We start from the raw sequence: 26,446 nt of genomic DNA, 5'->3' as shown, positions 1-26,446 counted from the left end.
AATATTTAGTGATTAAGATATTTCATCACGAAATTAAATTTTGTCACGATATAGTAAAGGTCGTCAAAAAAAATTCCCTTCATATGGCAGAAATTGGCGCCATAAATTTGGTAAGGTATTTTTCCAATATAAATAATTTTTATCATGAAAAAAATACTAAACAAAAGTTAATGTCCATCACCAAAATTACACTTTCATTGACAAAATTTTCTCTGTCATCAATTTTTTTATCACTAATATCTCTTTTAATTGTTGTAGTGTTTGGCGTTGCAAGGCAAAACAACCGCTGGATGATTCTTGGTCTCGCACACCTTCAATGGGTTGACAACTGATCGACTAATATTTACATGGTGATATCCCTCTATGGATGACTATTCATATGTTGATTTTAGGATTCCATGTTGATGCAGCCACATAACAGTGCTACCTATTGTTAGAAGAGATGCCAACGGGGGCGATGGTACAAACAGAATATAAACTCTACACTGGATGGTGTACGCATCGATCGTCTCATCACACATGCGACATGGCCAGCCGAGCCTAGCCAAGCAAACCTGTGCATATATGTGTGGTCGTTAGCCTATCATCCGCAAAGTCTAACTAAACCTGAACTGGATATCAATAAATGCAAGTAAACTTGCATTAATTTTAATAGCCAATACATAATTTTTAAAAATAATTTTTTTAACAAATGGAACCTTTTATAAAAAAAAATAAATTAATTTTATTAAAAAATTAACTTTTTTTATAAAAAAATTAAAATTAATTTCCGACATCAAGCATGAGTGTTCTCAAATTTCTCTTCCCTTATATGTTAAATGTATAACTTTTCCGCTCCGTTACTTCAATTCTGTTCTTATTGGTTAGAATATCTGCCATAAATGGGGATTATATGTAGAAAATAAATATATCTACTCTTAGATCTTGTTAACACAATAAAGTAATTCTGTCTTCGCAGGTAGGAAAAATCATCAAGTTGATTATATATTGCACGCAACTACAAAAGTGTGTTTTGTAACAGCAGCCGTGGATATGGGGCATTAGGATACAGATTCATAATGGCAGTAGAGATGGATTGCTTGTTACTCATAAAAGACAGCTCAGCTCCTTTAGGTTTTGGACGTCCAACCATCGCGGAGTGCAAGCTCATCAATCCACTTTAGCGGCAAGCAGGCGGGGCATACGGCACCAGGTGGACCCCACCAACACGCAAATGGCTGGTACATTTGCGCTCCCTCCAGGCCCCCACACGGTATGGGTGGACCCCACTAATACTTATGTATGGCTCGTGGCCGGGACTGTAGTAACCGTTCAAACTAGCGTGTCGGAGAAATTATCCAGCAGACCGCCATTTTCCATCTCTGACGTTCTCTCCTAGAGCCCCAATACTTATGTATGGCTCGTGCCCATGCCGCTATTGCCGTCCACAAAAGCTCGCGAACTCAGCCCCTGTTGGTGTTCTCAGCCCGATCCCCCAAAATTAATGGCGGCAGAAGCCATCTCTTCTTCTCTCCTTTTGCTTATCATCTTCTCCTTCTCTTCGCTAGCCGCATCCCAAACGAAAACAGAGGATGGAGAGAGGCAAATTCTCCTCCGAATCAGGGAGGATTGGGGAAAGCCCTCGGTTCTCAGCTCTTGGAACGACTCCAACTCCACCAACCACTGCAACTGGACCGGAATCGGATGCTCCGCTCATGGCTCTGTCACCGAGATCACACTCGTCAACGAAAGCATCAGCCAACCGATCCCCACCACCATCTGCGAGCTGAGAAGTCTCTCCTTTCTCGACCTCAGTGACAACTACATCACCACCTCCTTTCCCACGTCCCTCTACAACTGCTCTAACCTCTTGCACCTCGACCTATCCTGGAACTACTTCGTCGGTGTGATCCCCTCCGATATCTACCGTCTCTCTCCCGGTCTCACTGACCTCATCCTCTCATACAATAACTTCATCGGAGACATTCCCCCCTCCATCGGCCGGCTCCAGGCTATCAAGAATCTTGCTCTCGATGGCAATTTCTTCGCTCCGGCAACGATCCCCTCAACTTTCCGCAATTTGACACAGTTGAGCTCCCTGTTGATGAGCAAGACTAATTTGAAGGGCGAGATCCCTGAATTCATCTGGAGTCTAAAGAAGCTAAAGTACCTTTATTTATCTGCAAACAATCTAACTGGAGAGATCAACATCGACGGAACAATTGGCGCCTTGGGGTTGAAAGAGATCGACGTCTCGATGAATCAATTAAGTGGATCAATCCCGGAGGAATTCGGCAAGCTTCAGAACCTCTCCATCCTCGACCTCTCATCCAACCGGCTCTCCGGCGAGATCCCGATCTCATTACAAAAGGATGTTGGAGATAACCCTGACGGGTGTGTTTGCACGAATCACGCGGAGGTGAGGCAGCGCCCACCGGCTTCACGGTGAGCTGACGTGTTGTCAATTTAAATCTGCATGGTTTTGTTACGAGCGTTGGGATGACGCGTTCGTTTGAATGTTTTGTTACGTGCGTTGGGCACGAGGTATATTTTAAATGTTAGTTGCATGGATTAAGGGACGACGTTGTTTTCGTCGTTTTGTTTTTATTTGTTAAACAGTTTCCGAAGTAGTAGGACAGGGAGTTGTAATCATCGTTGGTTTGTTATATATATAAAACGAGCAGACGCTGTGAGGGACTAAGTCTCGTTTTTCTTCCCGTCTTTTCTTCCCATCATTTCACTTCCTGCGTCGGAGCATGAAATTGTGTGCCAGCCATTAAACGCTTCGAGAGTACGAAGCGAGTTTATCCTCTACACCAGACTGGGAGGCGAGCTTTGTTCTCTTCAAAGGAAGCCTACAAGGAAAGCTTCCTCTCGAACCCCAGCCTCTGCGCTTCCAGCGATCTCTTATACGTCCCTGTCTGCAAACATGGTTCGCCATGGAAGATGCGTATAATCCTCATCGTTCTTGCTTCACTCGTCACCTTGATGGCAACCGTCTTCACCGTCTTCAAACGAAGAGACCGTCATGGGAGAAACAATGTCAGAGATTTACCCACGTGGAAGATGATGTCTTTCTATCCGTTGGATCTTATTGAGTCCACCATCCTGAGTGGGCTCACGGAAGACAACCTTATCGGGAGTGGCGGGGGCGGGAAAGTATATCGGATTGTGCTGGAGGACCATGTTGCACAGATCGTGGCCGTTAAAAAGATCTGGAACACCAGGAAGCTTGATTCCCTGCTGGAGAAGGAGTTCCAAGCTGAGGTCCAAATTCTAGGCTCCATCAGGCATGCGAATATTGTTAAACTACTCTGCTGCCTCTGGAGCATCGACACAAAGCTGCTAGTGTACGAGTACATGGAGAACGGGAGCCTGGAGCTGTGGCTTCACAAGAAGTGGAGGGTGGGGGAGCAAACCGAAGAGATGAACTCTGATCACGTCCCTTTAGATTGGTCGACCAGGTTGCGGATTGCTGTTGATGTGGCACGAGGGTTATGCTACATGCACCATGGTTGCTCCCCACCTATCGTGCACCGAGATGTGAAGTCCAGTAACATACTATTAGACTCGGAATTTAGAGCCAAGATCGCTGATTTTGGTCTGGCTCGAATGCTTGTCAAGCCTGGAGAGCCCAATACGGTGTCAGCTGTCGCGGGGACATTCGGTTACATGGCTCCAGGTGAGCGATTTTGTCATTTGTCATATTTTTAATATAGGCACATAAGATACAATCAAGGTAGTATTCTTATGAATATTAATCAGGTTAGTATTCAGATCTCCTGTGAGTTAGGAGAGAGTTAGCAATTAACTACTTCAATTTAGAGGACATGCCTTGGCTATCGAAGTTGAAACACCAATGTCCAGGTGCTGCTACAGTGGCCGCACCTAGACCTCACACTTGCATGCGCTTCAATTGTATCTATCGCTTCCCAATAAATACTTTATTTTGTTGCTTTAGTACAATATTACTGTATATTTGATGTGTTATTACTTGATTTCCAGAATGCGCATGCTCGAGAAAAGTAAATGAGAAGATGGATGTGTACAGCTTTGGAGTGATTCTTTTGGAACTAACCACCGGAAGGAAAGCAAGGGATGGTGGTGAGCATGATAATCTAGCAGGATGGGCTTGGCGCTGCTTACAGAAGGATAACAAGGTGATCGATGCTATAGATCAGGATATCAAGGATCCGACATATATAGAGGAGAGTGCGCTTATCTTTAAATTAGGAGTCATGTGCACTAGCCCATTGCCTTCTTCGAGACCTACAATGAATGATGCACTACAAATCTTACTGCGATGTCAACAAGCTACTGCAAATATTACCATGGTGTGAATGAAAAGATGGTATTATAGAGCTTCTACAACAGCAGCTGGTTGCGAGCATATTATTTTGACCAACCGCAGGCTATCGCACCCATGAACAGCTCTTATATATATATATATATATATATATATATATATATATATATATATATATATATACACACACACACACATATACATACTGACATGGCAGCGTGTGATGGAAGCATGTTATAAGCACACTATTCTCCATGCCAATTATGTCCCTTCATAAAATAGGGGAGGTTCCAACTCTCTCCATTTTCTATATCAAAAAAAAAGTTTTTTAAGGTATCCATAACATTTATATTTGACTTCTCTCATAGACTAGTGCAAAAAAGATAGGAAAAGTTCCAAAGACATACCTCAACATCCTTTCTAAAAACAAGTACACAAAATGAATCTTCTATCATCAGATTAGGATAATTTCTCTTCTCTAATTTTGAGATCATTGATGTTGCATGTTTTGCATCAAAGAGGGCCGAGCATGATCGTATGGACGACACATTGATGGCTTAATAGGCAATAGCCATCCAATTTTAAGATAGGCGATGTATTGTCTATCTAAACATGCACACACCATACAGAATGGAGAAGAGGTATTTACAGGGGAGGAAAAGTATATGTATAGTGGTACAGTATCCTGATAGGGTGATTATGGTTGTTAAAAGGATCTGGAGCTGCTTGCATCTAGAGCTCACGCCATACTTATTCATGCACTTCAAGTGTTCGATGTTTTCAAAATTTTGATGAGAAATGTTTTTTTGTTTTTCATTTTTCTTTCTTTAGGCGAAGTGATTGGGGGGTTGAACTCAACTAAATTTTATTTCAACATTGGTGCTTCATTTTTTTATCACTCTAGTTTAGTACATTACTTGGCAGCATTCGTGTATGTTTTTGTACCGCTACTTGGTCTGCATGATGAGCTTAAGAAAACTAAATGAGAAAATGGACATGTCCAGCTTTGATTGGTTCTTCTAGAGCTCACCTCACCACCATGAGGAAAGCCAATGATGGAGAGGACGCTAATTCGGCAGAATGGGCTTGGTGCTACGTACAAGAGACCAATAACATTATCCATGATATAGATAACAATGCCAATGATCCAACATACTTGGAAGATATTACGATTGTTTTTAAATTAGGACTTATCTGCAGCAGTCCTTTGCCTTCAACGAGACCTATCATGGAGGAGGTGCTGCAACTCTTACTACGACATCAAGAAGCGCCAAATTGCAAATATAACTGGGGAATAAATAAATAAATAAACACCGAATTGGGGCCCCCACCATAGCCGCGAACATCTCATTTAAATGAGCTTTAAGGAGCCAGCTGCGGGCTGCTGTACCCACCAACGATATTGTGTGCTGCTGTAACCACAACAGTACTTTCATGTCCCAACGAAATTGCTGCTGTACCCACAGCAATTTGTCAGGGAAGCGGTTTTCAAATATTCTTGGAGCGAATCTCATTATGGTTGAGGGCTCGGATGTGGTGATCGGCTGTATCCAAAGTCTAAGCCCGGAGTTCGACATGCACTCCCTATTGTAGGATGCTTGGAGACTGGCAAACGAGGGCATTTCTTTTGTTGTGAAGCACATCTACTGTGAGGCCACTCGGGTGACATGCTATGGACCAATTCCGTATCAGCTGCAAAGGGCTTTCAGGACATACTTTTTTTTTTTTGAATTTTTTTTTGCATATATTCATCCTAGAACTGTACGAATAGCTCGTTTTAAAGAGAGAAAAAAATGATTTACACCATGTAAGAGGTTGTCCATAGGCACAACATTTTATGCGCCATTTTTTTCACCCGTGAGATGTTTATCAGTAACATCCACCATGCTTTTTATTTGATTTATTCAACTTCTCTCCTAGGCTAGCTAGCCAATCATATAGTTATTGCGAACATGAAGAATTTTAGGGGACCCCAAACATGTAAATGAGGTCAAAGACGAGCCAGGTTTTTTCTAATTTGTATAAGACCTCATGGACCAAGCCGCATGCAGTGGTAGAATCATTACGAACCCATAAAAGCAGCTCTGGCTGATACAGAATCAGATAAAAGGAAAGACGTCATTCAAATCTACCAGTTAAAACACTCTGTATTACTGTCATTTCTGCATTAGTAGAAGGGTAGTTAGTAATGGTACTTCTCTTTCTCAGGTGCCCTGCCTTTTGTTTAAGAGGAATGCTAAAACAATAGACCCTTAAACAACATCTAAACAATGAAAGTACTCCAGAATCTTCTCATAGGAAGGCTGCGGTCCAGCCAAGCAACCCTCCACTACTAAACATGCATAAACCCTGAATTTTCAGTCATCTGAGAGAATAGCCTATTATTTCAGCATTCTCATCTCTTGGAGATTGACCATTTCTTGGTATAGATCTGTCGAAGATGACTTCGAACACATACAGGTGCAGCTAGTTCGCAGAACACAATAAAGCATCATCTGGTAATAAAAGAGAGTTTGCCTACTCTCTACATAGGGCTTCTTAAACAAGGTGCAACAGCTGCATAGAAGGCATGATATCCACTCCAAGAAAAAAAAGACTTCATTAATTCCCCTCTTTTATTGTTAAACTGTCAGGAGAAACCCAGAAAACAAAACTAGTAAAAAACTGAAAAATAGATAAAAGAAGGTTGACCGTTCCGCCACTTCGCAGGAAGGGAAAGAAAGAATGGCAGGTCTGGAGCAGCATCATCCGCACACTGACTGCCAGACCCAGAATTTATACACTTGCAAGATTTCTCCTGGTTTTCTCTACGCTACCATATACTGCCGCAGGGGTGTTAAATTAAGCATTGCTTCACAGAAATGAGGAGCGACAAAAAGAAACCATAGACTGCCTAGGTTTGTATCAAGACCCTTCAGGATTCTTCAAGCTCAAGATACTGAGAGTGAGATGCAGCGAGGAGAGCTGCTCCAATGCCTGATCCGTCACTGGCAAGCTTGATGACAATAGACGGTGCGGCCTCTTCTCCGAGCATCTCTCTGAGTGTGGTTTCCAAACAATTTCTAAATCTAGTGTAATGTTCATAAAGCCCACCGTCCATAGCAATCACTGTCCTCTGCATGTCACTTCCATCCCTTGCTGCATTATCACGGTCCTGCTTCTTCAAGACGCCCAGTATTCCAGCAGCAGCGAGACGGGCCCCACGACTGGCAATGATATCACAGACCTTGACAACCAGCTTTCTTGTTTTCAAAGAGGTATTAGAGATCTGAAATTAAAAGAAAAACAAAGATTTTGTAAAAAGAACAGCCACATTCTGATGACTTCTGTCAGGAGGAATTTAGATTATAGAAAAAAAGGAAAGGTAACATACCCCTAAAATATCCTTTAGTTTAGTCCCAACAACTCTGAGATCGGATGATGTGTCATGATGCATGGCTGACATGTCTGGAGTCCTGCACATATCAAGTCCCAATTTTGTTTATGATAAGCCAATACTGTAACATCTGACATAAATGTCCGCTAAATCACAATAAAAGATATTGTCAGAATTACAGGGAAAGGAGAAGCAAATACCAACCAAAGGGTTCCCTCTGAAAGTCAATAAATGACTAAAAAACTGCGCACGTACAATTACCATATGCACCAACTTTCAGTTCAGACTACACAAACAAATTTTTAACTGTTTCTTTTAGAGGCAGGATCAGACTGACAGTGCAATGGTTACCATGCCCTCTTCCAAAACCAAACATGCCACAGCATGGCACGTATACAAATTTCTAACTTGGCAATATGTATCCATCTCAGCTTTCAATTCTATATTCAAAAACAAAACCTCAAACTACTATTACTACCTTTAGCGTCCTCAATAGGCAATATGTACCAAATGTGGGACTTTCGTGAAGATGCTAGATATTAACATACTAAACAAGAGTCATAAACTAATGAGGAAAAAACATAAAAATTCTTTAAAGGTGGCAGGTCACAATCTACTGGTGGTGAAGGCATTTTCATGGATAGGAAGGATTCCGACCCAACCATTATGGCCTGCACGCATCACAATATTTGTGTAAAGTCTCTAATCCAATAATGTGGGAAACATCCTGCTTGTAAAATATAGAGCATAAAACTATGTCGTGTTCATATATTATTGTTAAGGGCATTATTGTAAATGGACCATGTATATATAATGAGAATATAAGGACGGGGCTTTTACCCTAGCTTCTTCAAAACATTTTGTGTCTTGCTACTCAACCCTCATTATATTTTAGATCGTATCAGAGTCAAATCCTGCAACTTGCGATCAACTTCTTCTCTTAAAGGTCCCACTAATGACTTCACTTTCAAGTCTTTGGAGGGCCCAGCTGGTTTGAAGGCTAGATTTGGTATAGTTCTCGAAAATACGCTTGCCTTTGCTCCGTGCCTTGTGGAGGGGCTCCCTTGAAGATCGTTGGAGGGGCCCAGCTTTTGGAGACAAGGATTTACAATAGAAGTGCCAGATCTGGTCTCTTCTTTGAGGTTTGGGTGGTGGGCGTTTTTTGATGGGTGGTATTTACAAGCTTCTTATGGTTACCACATCAGATTTTTAATATTTCTGAAGTTTGGTGCGATGATACATATGCACGGATTTGTTTATATGGCTGATTAACATCTCTTGGCTGAATCTAGGTTGTCAAGAAGCGTACTTTAGTTCTTGAATATTTCAGGTTTCTTCTGTTGCAGATCACTTCATCTTCATCACAAGATCCATCGCCTTCAATTTCAGTCAAGCTAGATGGCAAAATTTATAGTTTGTGGGTTTTCCATTTTTTGGAATTATGGGGAGAATGCTCTCAGGAACGATTGATGGGTCAACAGTGATACAAAGTCATCCGAAGGAGGCTGGAGAATGGTTGATTAATAATTCAAAGACTATCATGCGGATGATAGATTCCATCAACCCAACAATTGCAGCCAGTCTAACCCAAGTCTCTACAGCAACTGAGATGTGAGACTTTCTGAAGATATTTTAGCAAAACAATCATGCTAGGCTTTATCAATTGGAGCAACAATTGACTTAAATGACCCAAGGAGAGCAAACCATTCAAGAATTTTATGCTAGCATGTATCCTTACTGAGTGAAATGATGAACTACCTACATGAAGCAATCATGGTTATTTGATAACGGATGTTAAGTACTCTGAAACTGATGGTTAATGACTAAAGATGCATTCAGTTATAATCTAATTGACAGTGGTAATCAACACAACTTGCTTAAAAGATGTTATGCAAAATAGAACAGTATTCTAACAGTGGTCATTGACAACTAAAAGCATACCGCAGTATAAATTGAACTTCAAGATTTGGTGGAACACTGTCTCCAAACAAGGCAGCTTCTTCAGCCATTCTCAACAGGACTCTTCGTACAATTTCTCCCAAGTACATTCCGGAAATTAACTTCTCAAAGATCTGGGAATAAAAAAATAAGGTACATATAAATCTGAACAACCAATTTTTTGTACTCAAAGAAGTGGACGAAGAAATCACCTGTTCACCAGGATTCAAACTTTCAACATCTAATGCTTGATCGTATTCTGTTATAGGAAGATGAGATGACCTGAAATTTCCCCATTCCATGTTGATAACCTACAGGACAAGAAAAATGCCTCACTCTCTGTAAATACTTCTCTTTTATTTTAATAGAAGCCTGGTGGTTTCAACCTCCCTTCACCTCAAAAAAAAAAAAAAAAAAAAAATGCCTCACTCATGTTTGATAACATAACATGTCCTGCCCATTAATAAGAGGCAAAAGAGATTGTTTCTTGCTATTGGTTTAATGAGAAGCTTAAAATTACTCAAAATTTTGTTTCCAACCTCTCATACTTAAGTTCCACAAGTTCCAGGCAACAGAAGTTCTGCTTACCATCTTTCCTGATTTTGGTAAAAGCCCATGCCATTTAGGAATTGCTTGTGCATGCTCTACATATGCTGCATTTGTTCCAGTACCCAGTATGACAGCAGCAACCACATCATTATCGTAATATCTGCCCCCAGCCAATGTGCCAATTGTGTCATTTACCTAAAATAAGACCATCAGTTCTGCCCTAAATTTGCACTATCTTCACCTTTGAGGTGAAGAAAGAAACCAACAATTGGAAGAATACTTATGTCTTTTTGAAAATGCCTAAAAAGAAAAGAAAAAAAATGCCTCAAATGCAAAGCTTCTCATTATTAAATTTGAAAGCAGTACGAATAAAGGAACTTACTAATGCTGTAACCCGCATATCAAGACCTTGCCTTTCCATGGCCTTGGTCAACTCAGCCACCACATCTTCCCCAACCTGGCTTTGGAGGAATGAAAAAGGTCCATCAAAACATATTATGGTCTACAAGGAATTTCAGCAAGAATGATGATATCTGGCCAATGTGATTGTGGGATTCTATGAGCCTTTGCTATCTTTTACACAAACTAAATGAAACATTTAAGCTTTACGGAGTGATAATCTTCATTGGCCTGATCTGTAATAACTTCAGGCAACCCTAAGGAAAGAAAAAGAACTGGTATGGAGTGTGAAATTTTGTCATAAACCACTACTAAGAAGATGGCACATATCAAACTAGAGCATATCTAATAAGCTCAAGAGAAAGATCATTTAGATAGCAATGCAAACTAACTATTCAAAAGTGACTGTATGGAAGGCATATGACAATCACTTCTATTCTATAGTTCACTCAATGATTATTAAATAAAAAATTAGTCAATAAACTAATTTGCCTTACAATCTAGTAAAAGAGATAAAAAATACATTACATGACATAAAAATTCACCTTTGAACTATATATTCCTACTCGCCCAACCAATCCTAAGCAACACATTTAAATGCAGTGCTGCATGTAGTAAGCAAAGGCAACTTGTATGTCAATCTCAACTAAAAGGAAAACCTAGAAATACATAAATAAAGCTAACAAGGAAATGTTAAGCAATAGAGCAAGTGCAAAGATCTCGAAAGTCAAAATACACATAGCAAAAAATAAAATTCTGATGAACATGTTTATTAAATTTTCAAAATGCTAGAAAAAATAACTTAACTGAAAAAGCATCAGGAAAAGTGACTACCCCAAAAAAAAAATAAGCATTGAAGAAACTGCAAATAATAGGAGCACTTGGGACAAAATTTTGAATTACAAGAGAACTGGCAAACTGAGAAGGATTATTTTTTAAAAAATAATGGAGGAAAACTTAATAATACTCATTAACCGTATCTTAGATGAGATAATTCTTGTTGATGCCAGAAAACTACAATACAAAACAAAGAGTATATATTAACAATTGAGGAAGCGTAAGAAATTGCATCGCATCTATTAAGATGATTGTGCCATGTACAAAAAAAGAGAGATCAAATGAAACTATAATAAAGAAACATTAACAACTGTGATCCACATGTAGGGTCAGAAAAAATATCGAATAGGATTAAAAAACTTGTTGGAAGATGTCAAAAGAATGTGGGAAATTCCGTTTTGCCAGAGGAAAATGTCTTAAGCTCCAAAAAGACCAAACAACAAACTTCTTAAATCCAAATTCAGGAATACAATTGGTAGATAAGATACAGAATGATCTATTCCATGCATGGACACCCTGATGGACAACCAATAACATTCATCATATCCAAGAATTTTCTTGTGTAGCTTCAAGTTCGTCATCACATAACAAAGCTAAATCATAATCTCATTTAGGTCAAACAGGAAAAGAGAAACCAGAATTTACCGTGCCATTAATGGCAAAACCCTTTGTCCACTTAATAAGAGTGCCAGACGAGATCGATGTTTGCTTCACAGGGAAAGAGAAAGTAAAACCAAGTTCTCTCTGCCTGCCCACAGGAAGGTGAAATTCTTCACCTTCTGAAGCAACAAACTTTGCCAATGCTGCAGCAATGAAGTCAAATAGTTCCTGAAAGCATAATTGAAGTTGAGCAAGCTTAGAAGCAGATTTAGATATTTCCAAATAAAGAAGAGTCAAACATACAACACCAGGCCCCTCACTTACACTGGAGCTTCCAACCATCAAATTTGGTGGAATGGAAACTTCTTCAAATTCTTGCCTGACAACATACCCTCCCTTTCCTCCCAATTGTACACGTAGTACACGGAAGTTGGTTCCTCCAAGGTCCAATGCATAAAACAATCCTGTCTCATCTCTGTAATGATACTACTTTTAAATACTTGATGAAACAAAAATTGGTTCCTAATATTTTTAGCAACACATCCATAATATTAGTCATGCTGTACAGGCGTGTTTGATGCAGGCCAACAATCATTAATGCAATCTATTTGCTAAAAGAAACAAATAATGCATGTTTATGACACATGCACATGCACATACACATACACATATATAGACCCTAAAATTATCAGATGTGAGCTCAAATGTTCAACTCTGCTACAGACTGTACTAGAGTTTACTCTCCTCATCCTCCTACCTCCTCCCATTATCTCCTCAGCCAACGACATGTTTAGTTTCATGGTAGTAGTTTTTTTGGAACAACGTTAGCTAACAAGCAAGTCCAAGGCATCCATGAAAAACCAACATTTTTAACATTATTGGCATATTAATTATCCATCCTCCTGAGCTAGGTGGTAGCAAACCGAGTTATAGGTCATCTGTTGAGCTGCTTTCATGTGCTATGAAGATCAGTGTACAAACAGCTATAAATATAAGCATTCAAAATGAGGAAAATGGAAGATTCCATCTCAATCACTCTCCAGATGCTAATGTTATGTAGATCCGCTTTATTTTTATATTACCAGATAAATACACAACCTTTTCTTCTTAAATCAGTAGTGGCCTCACATGTAAGTATATTAAACTAACACTCATCAACGACTATACTAGCAAACACACTTTAAACCATAGGATGGTAATTCCTAATAATGATCCAAAAATAGGCTTCACATAGAAGAACATTAAAGAGAAATCTCTCATGTAAGCTAGCTGGAAATCGAAACAATAATAATCGGTTCAAGCACAATTCTCAGAATCATCTTAGATTGAATGGGCATAAGGTTCAAGTCAATGTCTGTACTATTATATTGGGCTACGATACAGGTCCGGAATCTTTATAGTTTTTATCAACCTCCTTTGGAGCTTACAAAGGGTCAAGTAACTAAACTGAGAAGCCAAAGCTTGCCAATACAACATAAAATTGAGGCACAAATTGAACAGAACTTTGGGAGGCCCACATGGTACAATGAGATATAAATCTGATAATCATTCCCCTAGGTACTTCCTTATAACATGTAGATTAACATGGGATTGACAAGAGCATGCTCCAGCCATTATTCCCCAACTTAAGTGGTCCCCACTTAAAAGAATAGCTTAATACATTGACAAGGATTTACTTGCAAGATTATGTTTGACTTCTCTTTTTGCTTATTTTCTTTGTTTTCTGAAGATGAAAGTCATATTACAAGTCCAACAAGTAGAAGACTTCATTAGAAATCTTTTTCTTTATCCATGTTACAGCCTAACCCTACTCTTTCCTTTCCTTATGCAGATCCTAACAGTAACAACACCATATGACATGTCACAACCTAGCAAATTTAATAGAGTCTGATTCTTACATAGGTAAAGATAACAGAATTCTTCTCGCAAAAAATCCAAAGCTCTCCAAAGCCCCAAAGTGACAGGCTTAACATAGTATAACTTGTTTTCATTAACTGACAGGAAGATACATGACTTCAATTCACCAAAAAAATAAACTTAATATACAAACTGAATACATCTATATCATACCTCTTGGATCTAAACATGTGACTAACAGCCCATCATCCATGGGACCACCATTAGCTCATATTTTTCCAACTTACTAATTTATGAATGAGGAAAGACCTTCACTTGTTGATCAATATAAATACTTGATGCACAACTACTCGACCTTTCATGTCATATAATTCATATCCATTCCATGTTCCAAATTTTGAAGAAGGCCAACTTATCTCCTCAGAATGTCAGGTATCATGTTGGTGCAGAGATATGCTAGACTAATGGCAACATGGCATATATGCAGATGATAAAGCAAAAATACACATTCGGGTCAGATTATAATGCTGCTCAAGTTAAACTATATGCAAAGAGTTAACCAACAAGTCTTATCCCATTTGTATGGAGACTATTTTGGAATCAGGCATAAGCTGTTAAAGGTGTTATGGTAGAATCTTGACGAGAAGATCACCTCCGATGAATTTTCATGACTTAAAGAAAACAATTTATATAATAGCAACACCCACATATTTATGTCTTAGAATGTGATAGAAATGACTACATTGAGATGGATGCATGGTGAAACTAGGAATAATAGAATGATAAATGAGTATAAGAATAGTACAAAATAACGACAAAGTGGTGGAGGTTTGATTGAGGTGATACAAACATGTACAATGAAGATCCAAGGGAGTTCTAGAAAAGAGGTATACTTTATATATGTTGAATGTTGTAGGAAAAGAAGCTGAAAACGTAATATAACATGAATGGAAGTTATGAAAAAGGATATAGAAAAGCTTGAAATAAGCTCAGAGATAGCCCTGCATAGGGATTTGGAAAATGGGAATCCATAAAGCCAGCCCCAAAAAGTTGAAGGCTTCAATTTTATTTTATGGCTATGGTTATGGTTATGGCTGTTATTGAAGTAGAGGGCACTTGAACTGTACACTAGAATGTCATCCGTCAAGAACGAAGACCCATACTGCTGATTATAAAGTTTAAGATTACGAAACTAAGGTTCTAATACTCAAAGTTATCCTAGTCATGAAGAGTCTAGATGAAGGGAGGAAAATCACACCATCTGACTCAAGGAGTTAAATAATCTCTAATAACACTTTATAAGCCAAAAGACCAGATCAACATTAACACATGTAAAAAATAAAGCACTTGTATAACATGAAAAAAATATTTTACAGAGAAAAACATTGCAAATATAATATTAAAAGCATGTAAAGCATCATTCTATTGTTATACGGCATGTCCCTTTCTATCATAAAATTACAAATTTTCTACAACATTATGGGACATTTACTTCAAACACAGGACATTTACTTCAAACACCAAAGGCTGATTGCAATAAATTATCAACTGGATGTAGAAGAGGTGATGATGCAAGATCCAAAGTAGAGAACATGTTGGAAACCATTGTTCATGAACCTGACAACTTAAGATGAGGCTTCATAGTTTAAAGAGCTTGCATATTGAGGTTCTAGGTGCAACCATTTTGTTTTGGTGTCGCCATTTACCTATCTCTATATTGCATCTGTTAATTGACTCCAGATATTTGTTCTGTTATACCAGCTCAGCAACTATTTGCACAAGAGAATATTTATGATTCACGGTCGGTAAACAAAATTCTATATTGGCAAGATTTTGTTCCATAGGTAGCCACTGACTTAAAAGGTCATGATTAATATGTCTTGGTAACTGTCCTAAAGAATTAAGTGTTACGAACCAGGAGCTAATCATAAAGCTAATTATATAAAGCAAGGGTCAGGAAAAATAAGCAAATAAAATAAACAATCAACCCCAATGCCCTGAATCCTAAAATACATCAAAGCTCAAGAACTATCGTCCCACAAGCCAAAACTGGATTATAGCCAGCAACCAAGATATATCCTTGTAACAGAACTGGGCCGGTCTATTGACATATAATCTGAAGTTACTGAACTCATCCATAACCAGGGAAGAAGCAAAGTGAGACATGACGACCAAATAAGCTCATTTGATAGTCATAGAGAAGTCAGAAAATAGTCATAGAACTTGTTCTATTCAAAAGAGGGGGAATGCATCATGCAGAACTTCATGTTAGTTGCTGACTGCGATAAAGAGAAGACACTTTCTTCATCTTGTTTTTCCACTGAAAAGGAGTATAACACCCTCCCCCACATCCTCACAGAACTCATGCCCATAACATCATACAAAACAAGGGTCATTGGGCCTGGAGTAAAACAAGAGATGCAGAACCGGAGAACGTTTTCACGAAGAACAAGAACTATGAAGAAAGAATCATCAAAGTAGGGACTCCAAAATAGAAAAGGTAAATTCTGACAGACAAACCCAAAACGCAAGAAATCCGCGTGAGAAATATTTTTGAAGTACAGCAATAAACAACTACGAGAAAGAGGAAAGAACCACCCACAAGATACAAAGAAAAATCTTTTTAACATAAAGAAGGGAAGAAAGCATATCAAAAGAAAGCAAATTTCCAACTACAGTAATGGTAACGGGAAGGGTATCTCAAGAATCAAAGTCATAGCCCGAGCGGATCCAATCATAGAACTCGATATATATGCACATCCGTAATTGAAAAAAAGAATAGGCGGGGAAAGAAACAATAGGCAGTACCCTGTGGGGAGGTTATCGACGTAGCTGATAAGCATCTTGAGCTTGCTCCCGCCCTCCGAAGCGAGGCCGGCGAGCATCTCCACGGTCATCGCATCCGCCACCTGCCTCAGCTTCCCAATCGGCGTGGCGCACTTCTCCTCCAGGTCCTTCAGTATCGCCATCGCCCGTGCCCACCGCCCGGAGCTCCGCATCCTGTGCCGCACCACCAGCGCCGCCACCGCGCATGCCGCCGCCGCGCACACCACCGCCGCTCCCACCGCCACCTTCCCCATGCCCGCCTCTCCCCAAAATCACCCAAAGACAAAAGAAAGTAAGAAAAATTTAAGCTAACTCCTAATAAGATCTACCAAAATCCTAGCTTTCCACTCGATCCAAGAAACTAGGGCCTCGAATTCTTTCTCTTCTGCTTTCTTCCCCTCCGCGCGTTCTTTCTTGATCGGAAGAAGACAAGACACCCTAGATCGGTTCGGAGATCCTTGCTTCCGTTCTTTCAATAAAAAATTTCTTCTCCCGCCGCCGATCGCCGGCGATCGGAGAGGAGAGGGATCGCCGGAGACCCTGAGATCCAATGGAGATGGTGGGATTCAGAGGAAGAAGGGGATCGAGCGATACTTGAGAGGGAGGCGGAGACACAGACGAAGAGCTCTCGTGACCGTGGTTTCCGATTCTTAAGGGATGGGGACGATTTGAAGGAGAGAGAGTTTTTTGGAGGTTAACGAAGAGCATATCCAAGATTTCGGAGTTTTCCCCACTCAAGAAAATTTTTCTTGATTTTCTTTTTTGTCAGAATGCCCTTGATGTTTCACTAAATTACGAGACAAATCACGCGGTCTAACCATTTGCATTTCTGGAAAATTACTTCAAAGCGCTATGGGTGTTTAGGTAATTTTGATTGGATATGACAAAACGCCGAGATGAAGAAATCACGTGATCTTCCGGAAGTCAGAGTCAGCACGTTAAAGATCGTGACACGTGTATTTCAAGATGGGTGATAGTCCACGTGGCGACGATCTGGTAGCCACGAAGAGGTTAAAAAGCTGAGAACAGCGTTGCGAAGAAGTTAGAAACGGCTCGCGATGCAGCGTTAGGGTTGTTGACGAAGGATAAGGAATATTATGGCAAACTTCTCCAATCAAATAATTCCAACAAGTTTTTATCATGAGATAAGCATACGGGCCCACCATCAAGCTTTGACCAGAAATTATATTCTCCACCAATGGATATTCCCCACACGAGTCGTGCATCTCCGAGCCTCATGCATCACCGTTGATGTGGTGAGCATGATGCAAGATATAATTTTTCAACTTTGATGTTTATCTTGTTCAGATGAAAACCATATGGTTGGCAATTCGTTATGCCACACGTAAGCGATTTATTAAAATCCTCATTTCTTTTCGAAACTTAGTTAAGCACAGACCTCACAAAATATAAGACCCAATAATATCACCAAAGTGGCCCCCACCTGACGTGCTTGGTGTATGGCCATCTCCGCCATGCCTGCGAATTACACAGACCCTAGCATGAACTTACTCTAAACTCGTACCATGTAGCATGCATGCAGTGTATGAAATATTTTGGTATACTAGCGTATAACTTGTCCAATATATGGGATATATTTTTTTTTCTCATTTTCTCAAACTATTTTTCAAATGCAATAATACCAATTCAATAAATTATAAATAATAAAATACTCCAATAATTGCATGTTTAGTAATTAATTTTAATTATGATCAAGTAGAAATTTTTGTTATTATAATTAGGGTCATTAATACCTGCATCTATATAGCGGATGGATAATTTGGATAAACTCTCGTCATTAATACCAGCCTTACTAATATTGGCCCTACATGATACATGGAATATAATCTTCTCTCTTCTAACGAATTTTCAAATATAGTATAATAATGTAAGAATTTATAATAAATAGAAATTTTTATAGCTAAATTTTTATTATAAATAGAAATAAATTTTAATAATACTTGAGCAGATAAGCCAATCTAATCAGATTCAATGAGACTAGAACCTTAAACTATCTAAATCCCAACAGATCAAGCACATTATCTACCTAAGGAATTTGATTAATGCGCATCCTTTATTTCTCGATAGATGCGCTTCCCTCTCCCTAAAACATTGTCATATATAAAAGGATATGTATTCTAATATATATATATATATATATATATATATATATATATATATATATATATATATATATATATGCCACTAGATCCAAATCATCATGGGCAATATATGTACTTATTTTCCTTCATTTTCACCATATTATCCATTCAGATCAATGGCACCTTTTCTCGCTCTCATTTTATTATAATAATAATTTTTAGGACACCGGTAGGTCAAGATGATCCAGATCTACATTATTCACAAATTGCCTTCGACCCAAGCTGCAACCAAAATAACAGTAAACTAATTGGACATGAACTTAGATAAAGACAATCGCCAATAGAATTGAGTGCAAATTTCATGATATTGATACTGATTCGATTAAAGTTAAGTGGATTTAATTTGACATAAAAAAAATAAATTATAGTCCCTTAAACTTTGACCTGTCTCGAAATAAGCACAATCCAACTTGAATCTGTTAAGCAATGATCATATACTGATTTAAATCTTAGGCTAAAAGAGTAATCAAATTACTACACCAAATCCAACCTAACTTTCTTGCACTTCTAGCAGCACCATCACTCCCATAGTCCCGTAGTCCCATTGTGCGTGCATGTGCGCGCGCTTGTGCATGTGCGTGCACCATTGGACTGGAATCTGGAGGCGTGACACCGCCAAACTGACGCAGAACACCGTGGAAAGCACTAACAAGACGAACGGTCCAAAAAGGAGGGGATCTGTCACCATCGTTACTATACTTCCGTAACGGAGGAATCTCGAGTTCCCTTCTGATTTTTTTTCTTCCTAGAGAAAGCGATGATGCCATCAAGATGGTAGCACAGTTAGAACGAAGCTAAAATTTTATCGGAGTGACCCAAGTTCAAAATGCGCAGGCATTAATTAAATATGAAGACCGGATGCCTTTCATCTGGTTTATCCAGTGAAGTCGCCATATGATCCACCGATACTAAGGAGGCCTATGCGGGCGGGTTTCATCTCTTTCTTCTCTTTATTTTCAGTAAAAAAAGAAAAGAAAAAAAAAGAAAAGAAAAGAAGAAGAAGAAAGAAAGAAGAGACCGACTGTCACAAGGGAACGACACGTGAATGGTTTCACGTCGCAGCAGGAGGCAGTGCCTTTAATTAGATGTCTGCCTCCCACATCCTCTTCTCGACAAATCAATTAAAGGCAATGACCAACCTTTGATGTAAACGCTTCCTAACTCAGGAATCTGGTTCTAAAATAAAGGTAGCAGCCAGAACCCTGGCTATGGGCTATGGCGTGCACTAGAAAAGAAAATCTATCAAAGCTTTTGCCAACCACTTCTAAATGGCATGATAAAAACGATACGAGGCATAATTATGTGGTGGTGCATTCATAATTCACAACTCAATGCATTGGAACCATTACTCCAGTGATAGTGATGGCATGTTGTTCATGTGGATTAGTTAGCTGCTAATATGGTTTGTTGCCATGAGGTTCGTGTTCTTTGCAGCATGGTCCAAAATGACTGGCCGAAAAATATTTTTGAGTTTTTTTTAATTTAGAATAAGTACCTAAGATCAATTCATTTAAATCTAATCACAAGCATCATGATCGGCTCGTTATTAGGCTCAATGATTTTGTACTACAATGCTCCCTAATCTATATGGGTTATGGACCGGGTCTGCTCTAATACCATTTGTAATAATTCAGGATCTCACTAAAATAGCTAGTAGTAAGGTATTTTTTGAGTTGCTTAGTCTTTTATAAGTACTCAATATCTCTCCGATGAATAACCGATGTAAGGCTAAATTCATGCATATACAAATCCTCACATATACATTTGCAAAATATGGTATGCCGAGTAAGGTAGGTGGATACAAATTATTCTGTACATTAGGAAGTCACAAAGATGGTTACAATGGACAAAGAGACCAACATATGATTTAACGCAAGTGATTCTTCAAATTTGTATCTTATACTTACAATCCACATCTCAGTGGTTATGACTAACATTTATGCATTTGCTACTTGTAACAAGATCAAATTGGATTGCATTCTCAACAAAAGAAACTAAAGATCTCCAAATAATTAGGAACATGGAAATCAGTCTTCCCAAAAAAAATTGAACCAGCAGTATGCGGATTCGGTCCTTTTGGCTGATAATAGAACAGTCGACACTTATGGCTCCAAAAAAAGATTCCTATGTCCTTTTCTAACAGCTCAGCTGACAAGGATTTATGGCCTCAAGATATGGAACCAGTTCCATCCCGGCTCTCTCATCAAATAAAAGATCTTGCACAGCAATCGCATGAACAATGGAATGCTTGCTTCAGTGCCATTTTTTTGCCCCATAATGGACCCATGAGGTTGAACAAATTAGCGGTTTCAACTGTCTAACAGCATGCAAGATTCCAAACACTAGCAGTCTAATCCTATCTTGCTAGTTAATCAAGCACAAGAAGAAAGTTGGTAACTACAACTAGAAGAAAGTAGTTCAAAGGTCCTTCCTATTTTCAGTCAAGATACATCATGCTACTTTACAAGTATTTGTGACTGCGAAGTCGCAAACAATGTCACAAGGGTTTGTTTGACCTTTGAACAATTGAGATATCTTAGCCTGGGATCTAAATGGACCAGACCTGGAAGGCCATGCTTAAGCTTGTATTCAGGTCGTAATTCTGAGCTTGGGAATGCCCGGGCTAAGAACTCCAACAAATTGAAGCAGGCCTGGTTCTCCAAATCGCAACGTGATGAGAAAGCGAATCTTGGTATGAGTTGGGCTTAGACCAACCTTTCACGGGCCTGGACCCAACTTGGGCCATCGCCAACTCCAAAGTTGGCCTGGATCTTGGCAGGCCAATATGAATTTTATCTCGATCGATTTGTAAATAATGATAAGAAAAAAAAATTATCTATAATATCAAGAAAGAATATTGGATATGATTTACAAAACCCCTAAGTATTTATTCACCACGGTGATAGAAGAATCCACTATAAGACAGCTTCACTCACATCATAAATACACAGTAAATCAACTGTAGGTAAGATGAAAACATTTCAAGAAACAGAAAATAAAGAAAAATGGAAAAATTGTAGAAGCTCAAACAGCAGGAAACCACCAAATTCCTATTTTGATCTCTTTACACACGTATTCTTATGTTACACGGTTCTCTATCAAGTCTTGAAACCCAGGGCAGACCACCTCCTTGTGCCCTCCTTGACCCTGTGCGAATTAGTGACCATAAGATTTTCTAGGGACTTTGGCTCCCTATTTCTGACTCTACCTGCTTCTTTTAAGAGCTCAGCGAGCCTTTTCCTCTCATCTTCAACATCAGGGTTTGCTGTTCCAAGTTTCTCCTCCCTCACCTTAAGTACATATTCCAGGATTTCAATTGCATCTTCCACCCTGCCATGAAACAAGTGCAAAAGAGTGAATGACATGAAATCTTTGATCCTGAGTTATTAGCATATTATATTTTGTGCTAAACAGCTCATATGCTTAGAGGCTTCATCTGGAACATCAATAGGCTTGACATTTCCAAGCTTCGAACTCTATAGAAATGTGATTTGTTTAGCCAGAAAATGTTTATCACAATACCTGAATCAAAATGGTGATGCAATGGTCACTATCCTAGAAATGCATATTCCCATAATTAAGATGCCACCGAAGCCTAAAACAGTAAATCGACCAAAAATCTCCTGCACTAATATGAAGAATAAGTTCCATTATTAAGCATAAAGATGCAATATATGCAATATCTACAGACTGATGAGAACAATGAATATATGAAAGACAACACTTATGTGCTACATCGCAGTTAGGGCTTTCAAATGGGAGAGCTGTTAACAAGCGGCTCGTGTTCAGCTCAAATTCTGCTTGAATTTGACAATCAATTAGTAAACAGTTCGAGCGAGATCAACGCTTGGCTAGTAGCTAGCTCAGATATCTTGAAAATTCACAAACGCCTCTAGATGAGTTCGAAATAAAAACATGAGTTATGCTGGCATGCACCAGCTCAGCTTGTTTACCCTGGCTTGTGTTGATCAATCTGTTAGATAGATTGAAACCATTGTTGTGAAGATAAAGGTCACAACAGATGAAATGATGCATCCAAAATAAATGCTGCTGGACTGATCACATCACTATGGGTGAAAGTGGATCGGATAATATCCGTCCGGATCATTTTCATATCCGAATCTATCCAGATATGGATAGAAATTTAAGCATCTAACTAATATTCATATATGTATCCATATCCGTCAAGTAAAAATGAATACAGATATGAACATATAACTATCCAATCCGAATTTGAATATCTAATTCTATTTGTAATTCTATTTAATTTTATATGATATTCATGAACTTTTAAGAAAAATAAATGATCACATTAATATGCTATTAACTTGATTTATCATTCACTTAATAATATGTGGTCATAAAGTTTAATTATCCGATTTATATCCATATTTATATCCATATTTTTGGTATCCGATTTATATACGTGTCCGTTTAAAACAAATATAGATATAAATTTTTGCATCCGACTAACATCCGTATCTGTATTCATCAAACAAAATAAATATGGATATGAATATGCTAGTATCCGATCCAATTTCAACCCTACACATCATTTATCTGGCCCTGATAGGAACTATATTATATGGTCAAATATGAGAAAATAACTATAGCACCATCTCCAATGGACGAAACCAAGGAACCAAATCAATTTTTTCCATGTGTCAGAAGAAAATTTAAACAAAATCATCTTGCCACGATCACCTCTCTTCAGATTTGCCAGCATTTTCTTCAGTTACAATATAAGCTTACATACCATCTCCTCAAACTTAGAATTTTATTCTACATGAGTTTCCAATTGACCACAAAGGACAACATGATAAGTTTGATTACTGACAATATGCCAGCTGCATGACAGAGGATAATTCTGACCAAGAGAAAGAAATAAATCTGAGCAATGATGGAAGCTGTTGGAGCCTCTGGCATTAAAATATTTGAAGGAATTTTGAGAGAATAAAGCTAAAAGGATGTAGAAGATTGTCAAAGCTCGCAAATCATTACAAATGTTGGGCATCCAGGCATATCAGCACATTACAACTCAAGGGGATGTCCAAAATCTTCTGAAGATGACTTCCCAAACTAACATTCTTTCCATGGGACACATGTTATCTAAGCCCTCAAACTCATATTAAATCAACAAACCACCTAACTGCTTAAATTTAGACTCCTTTTATCGAACCAAGGGCTTCCATGCATAGCTCATGAATTGTTGGGAAGTAATTAGTTATTTATTTTAAAGAAAATAAGGATCTATATCTGAAAAGAATGTGCCATCCATTTCTTCCATGTATTAAAACAACAGACCATTTGCTAAATGAACTAAACAACTTCTTAAGAGTAAAGTTAAAGAACAAATAGAGAAAGACATGAAAATAGCAACAGAACAAAAAAAGCAACTTGCAAGCTACATATAGAAGCCTGAGTAATGATTAAGAAACATAGATATAACTTCTAGAAAAAGAATGAATAAATATGAGGATTGAATAACTGCAGACTGCAGAAGTTATGTTACCTTCCTATGGCATCATATGTTGCAGCTAGATTGCTATACACCCCAAGAGTATCTGGATGGCTTGACCCATATTCCTGCTCCAAAATTGCCCTAGCTTCCTCAAACAAGTCTGCCGCCTCATTAATCTTAAACAGCTGCACACATGCCAGCCCCATCTGATTCAACACAATTCCAAAGAAGGCCGATTTTTTCTCACCACTGGCCCTCAGCTTGGCCACAGCACTGTCGAAAGAGCTCCAAGACTCTCCATACCTCCCAACCATGTAATACATCACCCCCATCTGGGCCTCAATCCCTGCAACAGTGCTCCACTGCCCTGGCGAATCCTCCAGCAGCTTCAGTGCCTTCTGCAACAGCTTCAATGCCTCCTCAGGCTCATTCACCGCCTCAAAAATGGCTGAAATTTCCATCAGACCTCCAGCAATATCCTCAGGACTGGTGCCTGGAACAGGCTTGGCATAAATCCTGAGGGCATTCTCGCAGTAGGATTTTGACTCCCGAAACTTGCCCATCTTGTAGTAGATATCGGCAAGGCGAACAAAGACCGAAGCGACAGACATGTGGTTGTCACCCTTGATGGACTTGAACACTGTAAGGGCCTTCTGATAAGAGAAGACAGCCTCATCAAAACGGCCGAGGGAGAGATAAGTGTTGCCAATGCTGACATCAATGGCAGCAACCTCAGTCTCCTGACCATTGGCGATCATGGCCATGGAAGCAAGAACAAGGTGCTCGAGGGCAGCATCAAAGTCACCCTTGGCCTCATAGATGAGGGCCATGAGACGGCGGTCTGCAGCCTCCTCGAGAGAGGCGGGAGGGCTATGCTCACGGTGGATGTCGAGTGTCTTGCAGCAGAGCTTCTCCGCTTCATCAAACTGCATTGCCTGGACATGAGCTTCGGCCAAATACCTGCCAAATTTTTAAAATTCAGTTACTGATCCAAGGGGAAAAGGGAAAAGCCGGGGAAGCGTTGAGAGATGGGAGATCAAAGAACTGAGGAACCAGTTTAATTATCCGTGATCATCGAGGTTGGGAGCGGTTCCTTTAGCCCGCAACTCTGTTCTTGATGGCAGCCTTACATGGTTTTATTTGCTGCAGTATATTTTCTTGGTGCTAACGTGCGCCTCGCTTCGAGGGCTATCACGGCAATCGAGACCATCCACGCCGGAGGACAGAGCAGGAGGGTTAAAAAAAAAAGTGCAATATGCGGAAAGAAAGGTATAGAGCCGCGGCGCACTCACCGGCAAGTTTCGGCCACCCTGGGATCTCCCTCCCCGAGCTCCTCCATCTGGATCTGGAGTCCCTTGGTGTAGCAGTCGATGGACTGATCCAACCTTCCAAGCATCGAGTGCGTGTCCCCGAGCTGCATGTACCCGGAGAATGCCGCCAGCGCGTGCTCCGGTGCCGTTCCGGCCACCGGCACCGCCGCCACCGCCCGCTCCAGCACCGACACCGCCTCCTCGTACCGACCCAGGCTGCAGTAGACTGCCGCCGTCACGTGCAGGCTCATCGCCAGCTCCAGCGCCGCCCCTTCCCCCAACCGCTCGAACGCCCGCGACGCCCGCACCGCGTACTCCAGCGCCTTCCCTGGGCCCTCGCCAGACGCGATCGTGTCCCGCGCCAGTTTCAGCAAAAATGGACCCAGATCCGGGTTGTCCAGTGCAGCCTCGTCCGCCGCCGTTGGTGGCCGCTGCTTCTCCGCCGACGACGATCCCGGGGTCCGCTTCTTCCGGTCCGGGGAGGGCCTCGCGCGGGAGGACAGGGAGGGCGACGGGGTCGAAAACTTCTTCGGCATTGGGGATCTGACCTCGCCAGGGCGCCGGATCTGGGAGTCGCCGTCGTTGGGGACAGCAATCCGGAGCGGTGGAGTGTCGGGCGGGGCGACGAGACCCGGCATGGCGGCGCCGGAGATGGAAATCTAAGGTTTTCACGATAAGAGACACGGAATTGGAACGAAGATTTGGGTGTTTTTATAGGAGAAACCGAGTCGCAGAGGTGGCGTCAAAGACATACAAGGGATGGAGAGGAAACGGGTCGCATTATTTGTTAAGAGATTACCACTCGCCACCATTCTTGAAGCTTGCTTGCAAGGTACTTCTACTCTA

General features: G+C 40.0%; 3 protein-coding genes across 3 annotated transcripts; 1 reads left to right on the top strand and 2 right to left on the bottom strand.

Moving 5' to 3' along the window:
• Positions 1–1,335: 1,335 nt before the first annotated feature.
• Positions 1,336–4,396, top strand: LOC149752926 (uncharacterized). The gene is made up of 4 exons (XM_089925669.1): positions 1,336–2,424; positions 2,599–2,606; positions 2,753–3,661; positions 3,985–4,396. Exons 1-4 carry the CDS (start codon positions 1,409–1,411, stop codon positions 4,317–4,319), a joined length of 2,268 nt encoding a protein of 755 aa, XP_089781795.1. The 5' UTR covers positions 1,336–1,408; the 3' UTR covers positions 4,320–4,396.
• Positions 4,397–6,860: 2,464 nt separating this feature from the next.
• LOC103711471 (hexokinase-2-like) lies at positions 6,861–17,379 on the bottom strand. Its single transcript, XM_008797620.6, has 9 exons — positions 16,650–17,379; positions 12,309–12,459; positions 12,030–12,212; positions 10,531–10,605; positions 10,188–10,343; positions 9,812–9,910; positions 9,603–9,733; positions 7,659–7,740; positions 6,861–7,553 (listed from the first exon to the last, which is right to left on the bottom strand). Exons 1-9 carry the CDS (start codon positions 16,919–16,921, stop codon positions 7,200–7,202), a joined length of 1,503 nt encoding a protein of 500 aa, XP_008795842.4. The 5' UTR covers positions 16,922–17,379; the 3' UTR covers positions 6,861–7,199.
• A 4,314-nt stretch (positions 17,380–21,693) lies between these two features.
• Positions 21,694–26,446, bottom strand: LOC103711482 (protein KINESIN LIGHT CHAIN-RELATED 1-like). Its single transcript, XM_008797631.6, has 3 exons — positions 25,583–26,446; positions 24,342–25,250; positions 21,694–22,159 (listed from the first exon to the last, which is right to left on the bottom strand). The coding sequence occupies exons 1-3, from the start codon at positions 26,236–26,238 to the stop codon at positions 21,928–21,930; spliced, it is 1,797 nt and encodes a 598-aa protein (XP_008795853.4). The 5' UTR covers positions 26,239–26,446; the 3' UTR covers positions 21,694–21,927.

This window comes from Phoenix dactylifera, chromosome 9 (genome assembly GCF_051530095.1).
Source record: "Phoenix dactylifera cultivar Ajwa chromosome 9, Ajwa_hap1_PhDact_Kaust_v1.1, whole genome shotgun sequence".
Classification (NCBI taxonomy): Eukaryota; Viridiplantae; Streptophyta; class Magnoliopsida; order Arecales; family Arecaceae; genus Phoenix; species Phoenix dactylifera.
This window is presented reverse-complemented; position numbering and strand designations above follow the sequence as displayed.